Source organism: Pseudorasbora parva, chromosome 1 (assembly GCF_024679245.1).
Source record: "Pseudorasbora parva isolate DD20220531a chromosome 1, ASM2467924v1, whole genome shotgun sequence".
Classification (NCBI taxonomy): Eukaryota; Metazoa; Chordata; class Actinopteri; order Cypriniformes; family Gobionidae; genus Pseudorasbora; species Pseudorasbora parva.
Genome location: NC_090172.1, coordinates 525001 through 532613, shown reverse-complemented (window position 1 = coordinate 532613; position 7613 = coordinate 525001). Strand labels below are relative to the sequence as shown.

General features: G+C 41.7%; 1 protein-coding gene across 1 annotated transcript in view; it reads right to left on the bottom strand.

Annotated features, from left to right (window-relative positions):
* Window positions 1-1179: 1179 nt before the first annotated feature.
* sdr16c5b (short chain dehydrogenase/reductase family 16C, member 5b) overlaps window positions 1180-7613 on the bottom strand; it is a 7628-nt gene continuing 1194 nt past the window's right edge. The window contains exons 3-6 of the mRNA XM_067447562.1: window positions 7164-7263; window positions 6579-6723; window positions 6357-6482; window positions 1180-1503 (exon numbers count right to left, since the gene is read on the bottom strand). Coding sequence (XP_067303663.1) covers window positions 1407-1503; window positions 6357-6482; window positions 6579-6723; window positions 7164-7263 — 468 coding nt within the window. The 3' untranslated portion in view covers window positions 1180-1406. The remainder of the gene's footprint in view (window positions 1504-6356; window positions 6483-6578; window positions 6724-7163; window positions 7264-7613) is intronic.

Genomic DNA, 7613 nt, shown 5'->3' with positions numbered 1-7613 from the left:
TAGTTACTGATAAAATCAAGTAATCTGTTAAGTAACTAAGTCATTTTTTTAAAGGAGCAATCAGATTAACTGGCAACACTGAACATATCCCACATATTTTGATCACTGAATGGATAATTTAGCATGAGGCTGAGAATCAACTCCTCACGCCTGTGCATTTAGTCATTATTAAACTCTTTTGCTCATGTGCCAAAACATGCAGTTTGCTAAAATCAGAGACTCATATCTGATGTGAAGCAGCTGGACAGTCATCCCCAGTGGTGTCCACATGGGGGCGCTCACAACTACAGCACCGGCGTCTCAAGGCCAGCTGCTCAAAACATTTCATCTGGATCAGAAGGAAATCCCATGGTTTGCTATCAGATTCAGGTCATCCATTTTACTTTTGGGCAAAAAATATGAGTTGGAAAAAAATGTTAAATGCTTTTGCTTTCTCTCAGAAAGTAAAAAAGTCTTATAAGTGATTTAAAAACACTTAAAATTAATATATTTTTGTTTGATGTTTACAGCTGTTCGGGGAATCTTTTTATAGCGGCTAAATTATTATTATTATTATTTTTTTGACTATAGGCTACACTGAAAAAAAATGCTCTTCCTACTCAGTATTTTTGTCTCGTTTCCAGTCCAAATATCTAACAATTCTTAAAACAAGATGCATTTATAAGTAAAACGACATGAGATATTTATGGTTTTCTAGGGAAATAAAATCTAAATGAAGTGATTTTTTGCTTAAAACAGGCAAAATAATCTGCCAATGGGGTGAGAGAAATAATCTTAATTCAAACAGAAAACAAGATTATTTTTCTCACCCCATTGGCAGATTATTTATCTTATTTTAAGCAAAAACTCTCTTCATTTTGAGTTATTTTTCCCCAAAACAAGACAATTACTTTTACTTGTCTAGTAAATACTTCTTGTTTTAAGAATGTTTAGATGTTCGGACTAGAAACAAGACAGAAATACTGAGTAAGAAAAGACTTTTGCAGACTTAACCACAACTCTTGCTTTAATTATACACACGTATATGCATGAACTGGTCTGAGATCAGGTGAATATAACACTGGTTTATGAGTTCATATTGACATTTATGACGTAATAAAGTTTGTTTACATGAACTAACACACATCCCTTTTTCATAAACCCTGTGACTGTTTTAGTGATTAAAAAAATCAAACAATATTATAATAAACAGATTTATTAGTAAGAACCATAATAATACATCGATTAAACTCCTTCCGTTCTACAATCAGTCATTGAGTAAATGATTAAACACTTCAGAGATATAAATCAGAGGATCTCCATCTAAAGGGTCAGTCTTCATCAAACCGCTGCAAATTAAGTGCAAATGCTAACGAGGTTACGTTTATTAAACATGAACTGTAATGCTTCAAGTGCTGTCGTCAAGATTAAGTGCTCTTTTTCCCGTGACCTTTGAACTTTGCCATGAAGTTGAACGCTCCCAAATATTCTCCCAGAAGAACGCCGAGTTTAGTGGGAAGAAAACTGTGACAGAGAAAGAACACACACACACACCAGTCTTCATTATCTATGCATCGCTTGAGACTAAATGGTTACAATGTTGCAGTTTATCATTTGCATAAACCAATCAGTAACACTTTACAAACAGGTGCACTAACATCATTAATTAATGCTAAACTAATGCACAGATAATCATGAGTTAATGTATTACTAATGATGAACTAACCCATTTATTAATTATTATCAGCAACTATTGAAGATTCGACATGATTAATAGATTAAGTAATCATTAAAGTGTTATTAGTTAAATGTGTCATAATGTATTAATTGGTTAATAGCATGATATAAACTAATAATGTAAATGAATGTGTTAATTACCACAACGGGTCAAAGCCATGCATTTCAGCTTCCAGCGTCTGCTCTAATGAATCCTTAGCTGATGATTTATAAAGGTTTATTATGTTATGACTTTACTTGTTGAGACACATGACTATTAACTAATTAATAAACTGGAAGTGTGTGTAAGATGTCCGCTGCGGTCCCCTTATATACCAGCAGATCTCATAGACTCTTGCTGCATCCCAATTCGCCGACTTATACTACGTCCTAAAGTATGTGCTCTTTTAGTGAAGATAAAGTTCATACTTTTGAGTGTGCGAGCTTCAGGACTACTTCGCCATCTTTAACGGACTCTGCTGCTTAGTTACGAGCATCCCATAACCGTTTAAACTCACCTGTCAATCATCACACAGTTCAAATCTGCTGTGTGTGTGTCTTTAATGCAGAGACTCTCCTCGTGTGTTTGCAGTTTAAATATAATTATGGATTTAAAAGTTAACGGCCTAACGTGTCATTACAGAAGTGCTCAGTGCTGCTGCAGGTGAGATATAATGCGGACAACACTGAAGAAATATATGAGTCAGGTTAAATACTGATCATTGATCACGCAAACCCCTTTATCGAAACCTCTCTACTGTCTGACTCGCACACCCGCCATGTTTGTAGTTTCTTTCCGCTTTTTTTCAGCGTTTGTAGTTCTAACCCGCAATGGGTTGTGGGTAATATCAGCCGTTAGAGTGTGTGTCGATCTGAAATAGTAAACCATCATCCGGGGAATGTTTGAAGTTATTCTTGGACTTCATTTCCCAGTATCCTTTGCTCATTGTTTGTTAACCCATTTCACCTGTGTCTTGTTTTCTTGGTTTATTACCCTGTCCGTTTAAATGCCATTGCCCTGTGTTCTGGGTGAAGTCTTGTTTGTTGGTTTTGGTTTACACTCTCTGTTGGCATTTCGAGCAGTTCTTGTTTTGTTCTCATGTTTGATTCCTGACTTTGATTGAGTCTTGTATTCCTGTTCCTGTCTGCTGTCCTTGAAGCGTATCTGGACTGATTATATGTGCTTGACTCTGACTGGTATGGACTATGCCCTTGGATAATAATTGTAAATAAACTGCGTTTGGATTCTCACTCCCTCTGCTGTATGCTGTCATTATAACACAGTGTGTATTGAATGAGTGGCAGCTTTATTGAGAGCACTGTATCGAGTCCAACCTTTTGTTTAGACTGATAAGTGTTTGTTTTACTGGTGTTTTCCCAGATTAACTCCAGCTATCAGCAGCTCTGAGGGCGTGTGTTCCGGCAGGAATATACTCTGTTTCAGGGATTCTCAACCTTGGCCCATTGTCCTGCAGATTTAGCTCACCTGCCTGTATTCTTCTAGTGATCCTGAAGAGCTTGATTAGGGTTGGAACTAGGGCTGAATCCCCGCCGCCATTTTGAAGTGCGTTCAACTTCGTGAAGTGGGCAAGGGAAGTTTATATGGACAGACCCTTGCTCCTCGATTAGACCGAGGGAGCGAGTCTACTTCCTATTTACACTCCATACACTCCCCTAAAGGATTATTAGGAACACCTGTTCAATTTCTCATTAATGCGATTATCTAATCAGCCAATCACATGGCAGTTCTTCAGTGCATTTAGGGGTGTGGTCCTGGTCAAGACAATCTCCTGAACTCCAAACTGAATGTCCGAATGGGAAAGAAAGGTGATTTAAGCCGTTTTGAGCGTGGCATGGTTGTTGGTGCCAGACGGGCCGGTCTGAGTATTTCACAATCTGCTCAGTTACTGGGATTTACACACACAACCATTTCTAGGGTTTACAAAGAATGGTGTGAAAAGGGAAGAGCATCCAGTCTGCAGCAGTCCTGTGGGAGAAAATGCCTTGTTGATGCTCGAGGTCAGAGGAGAATGGGCCGACTGATTCAAGCTGATAGAAGAGCAACTTTGACTGAAATAACCACTCGTTACAACCGAGGTATGCAGCAAAGCATTTGTGAAGCCACAACACACACAACCTTGAGGCGGATGGGCTACACCAGCAGAAGACCCCACCGGGGACCACTCATCTCCACTACACATAGGAAAAAGAGGCGACAATTTGCACAAGCTCACCAAAATTGAACAGTTGAAGACTGGAGAAATGTAGCCTGGTCTGATGAGTCTCGATTTCTGCTGAGACATTCAGATGGTAGAGTCAGAATTTGGCGTAAACAGAATGAGAACATGGATCCATCATGCCTTGTTCCCACTGTGCAGGCTGGTGGTGGTGGTGTAATGGTGTGGGGGATGTTTTCTTGGCACACTTTAGGCCCCTTAGTGCCAATTGGGCATCGTTTAAATGCCACGGCCTACCTGAGCATTGTTTCTGACCATGTCCATCCCTTTATGACCACCATGTCCCCATCCTCTGAGGGCTACTTCCAGCAGAATAATGCACCATGTCACAAAGCTCCAATCATTTCAGATTGGTTTCTTGAACATGCCAATGAGTTGACTGAACTAAAATGGCCGCCACAGTCCCCAGATCTCAACCCAATAGAGCATCTTTGGGATGTGGTGGAACAGGAGCTTCGTGCCCTGGATGTGCATCCCACAAATCTCCATCAACTGCAAGATGCTCTCCTATCAATATGGGCCAACATTTCTAAAGAATGCTTTCAGCAGCTTGTTGATCAACGCCACGGAGAATTAAGGCAGTTCTGAAGGCGAAAGGGTCAAACACAGTATTAGTGTGTGCTCCTAATAATCCTTTAGGGGAGTGTAAATACATATAGAATGCTATATTAAACAATTTCCTGAAGGAAAAAATAATAATATATCAACACCATCTTGGATTCCAAGTGATCAAGGGGTTAGAGCGTTCCAGTTCATGCCATTGCAAAGGTTCCTCCAGTAGCAGGCACTAATGCAACGCAAGCAATGATGCACATCCGAGTGAAGGAGACGAAGGGAAGTCAGCGAGCGAAGGGCATAATAAAAACAAACTAGAACGCAGCACTAGTGTTAAAGCGATAGTTGAGCCAATAATGAGCCTGATGTTGATCTGCTGACCCCAGGGCATCCACATGTAGGTGTGTGTGTTTCTTCAGGAGAACACAGATGAAGATTTAACTCAACTGCTGCTGTGTGTCGGTCATAATGATGTGAATGGGGAATAATTCTAGGAGAGCAAAACAAACAAACACACACACACACACACACACACCCTGCTGCTCCTGACGACACACTGATGTCTGAAGACACGAACCGATCGGTTTCTGAGAGAAACACAACAGTATTTGTGTTATTTTTACCTCATATCAGACGAATCTCATCTAGTGTTCCCATCCGCTATTACTGCCGTCTGATGAGGTCAGACTGGCGCGATCATAGATATATATATATATATATAGATGCCTGATTCGGCTGATCTGCTCAGGCACTAATGAGGAATCTATATATATATATATGTCTATGATCGCCCCAGTTTGCGGATGGGAACACTAGATGAGATTCGTCTGATATGAGGTAAAAAAATAACACAAATACTGTTGTGCTTCTCCGATACACCGACACACAGCAGCAGTTGAGTTAAAAATCTTCATCTGTGTTCTCCTGTGTTCTCTCTTCTGGCTGGGCTTCCAGCATGCACTATCAAACCCTTGCAGCTGATCCCGAATGCAGCGGCGAGAGTGGTCTTTAATGAGCCGAAGAGAACGCATGTTACGCCTCTCTTCATCAAACTGCACTGGTTGCCAATGGCCGCTCGCATCAAATTCAAGGCACTAGTTATCGCCTACAAAACAACCTCTGGCTCGGCACCAATATACCTAAACTCACTTGCTCAGACTTACACACCCTCCAGAAGCTTGCGTTCTGCGAGCGAGCGGCGCCTCGTGGTTCCATCCCAAAGAGGCATGAAATCGCTCTCACGGACATTTTCCTGGACCGTTCCCACCTGGTGGAATGACCTGCCGATCTCAATTCGTGCTGCCGAGTCTGTAGCCATTCTTAAAAAACATCTTAAGACACATCTTTTCCATTTGCACTTGACCAATACAGAATAGCACTTACTGATCACCACAGCAACGACCAAAAAGCGTACACTCCTGGATCATATCTACGTCTCTCATCCGGATTTGTGCCTTCAGGTGGGTATGTTACATAGTTATCATAGCTACCAGAATCCAGTGTTCTGTATATTGCATACGTGAGTTTTTGTTGTAGATGTCTATAAAAAAAATTTTTTTTTTAAAAGGTGTACTGTGCTAATTAATTGAGACTTCTTACAGCTCTTACAGGTTTTTGGCCTTGTCTGTTCCGTTGCTTCTATTACTCTCCCCTTTTTTGTAAGTCGCTTTGGATAAAAGCGTCTGCTAAATGATTAAATGTAAAACACACACACCTACATGTGGATGCCCTGGGGTCAGCAGATCAACATCAGGCTCATTATTGGTTGAACTATTCCTGCTCTCTCATTGGTCAGACAGGACCTGTTTCTGTTCTGGGATTGGCCGTTATTTACTGCATCATGAACTGAAGCAGATGTTTAACTCTTACTTCTTCAGAGCGATGGCGATGTAGACGCTCCGAGGCATGTAGAGATAAACCTGATCCCGGCGGACTGCATCCACAATCTTCCTGCACGCATACTCCGGCTCCAGAATGGGCATGAGTCTGGGGAATCTGCAACACACACACACACACACACACACATTTCTCAATCAAGCTGTGTGCTTAGCACTACAGAAAAGGAGGTTGTGTTTATTTTGAGCAGCTGACTTGGTGTTGGCTCCCTCGAACATGCCGGTGTTGATGAAGAAGGGACAGACGATGGTGGTCTTCACTCCATCACAGCCCATGGCCAGCAGCTCCAGAGCCATCGACTCCGCAAAGCCCACCGCAGCAAACTTACTCGCACAGTAATCTGGACATCAGAGAGAGAGGTGTGTGTGTGTGTGTGTGTGTGTGTGTGTGTGTGTGTGTGTGTGTGTGTGTGTGTGTGTGTGTGTGTGTGTGTGTGTGTGTGTGTGTGTGTGAGAGAGAGAGCCATCGACTCCGCAAAGCCCACCGCAGCAAACTTACTCGCACAATAATCTGGACATCAGAGAGAGAGAGGTGTGTGTGTGTGTGTGTGTGTGTGTGTGTGTGTGTGTGTGTGTGTGTGTGTGTGTGTGTGTGTGTGTGTCTGAGAGCCATTGACTCCGCAAAGCCCACCGCAGCAAACTTACTCGCACAGTAATCTGGACATTAGAGAGAGGTGTGTGTGTGTGTGTGTGTGTGTGTGTGTGTGTGTGTGTGTGTGTGTGTGTGTGTGTGTGTGTGTGTGTGTGTGTGTGTGTGTGTGTGTGTGTGTGTGGTATCTACCGGCCAATCCATTCACACCAATGAGTCCAGCGGAGCTCGCAATGCTGACCAGATGACCGTGATTCCCAGCTATCATCGCCGGCAGGAACGCCTTATACATCTGAGGAGAGATAGACGGATAATCAGATGCATGGATGGATGATGGATAGATAGATAGATAGATAGATAGATAGATAGATAGATAGATAGATAGATAGATAGATAGATAGATAGATAGATAGATAGATATGGATGATGGATAGATAGATAGATAGATAGATAGATAGATAGATAGATAGATAGATAGATAGATAGATAGATAGATATGGATGGATGGATGGATGACAGATAGATAGATAGATACGGATGGATGGATGGATGGATGAATGGATGGATGGATGGATGACAGATAGATAGATATCTGGATGGATTGATAACAGACGGGCGGATAGATAGATAGATAGATAGATA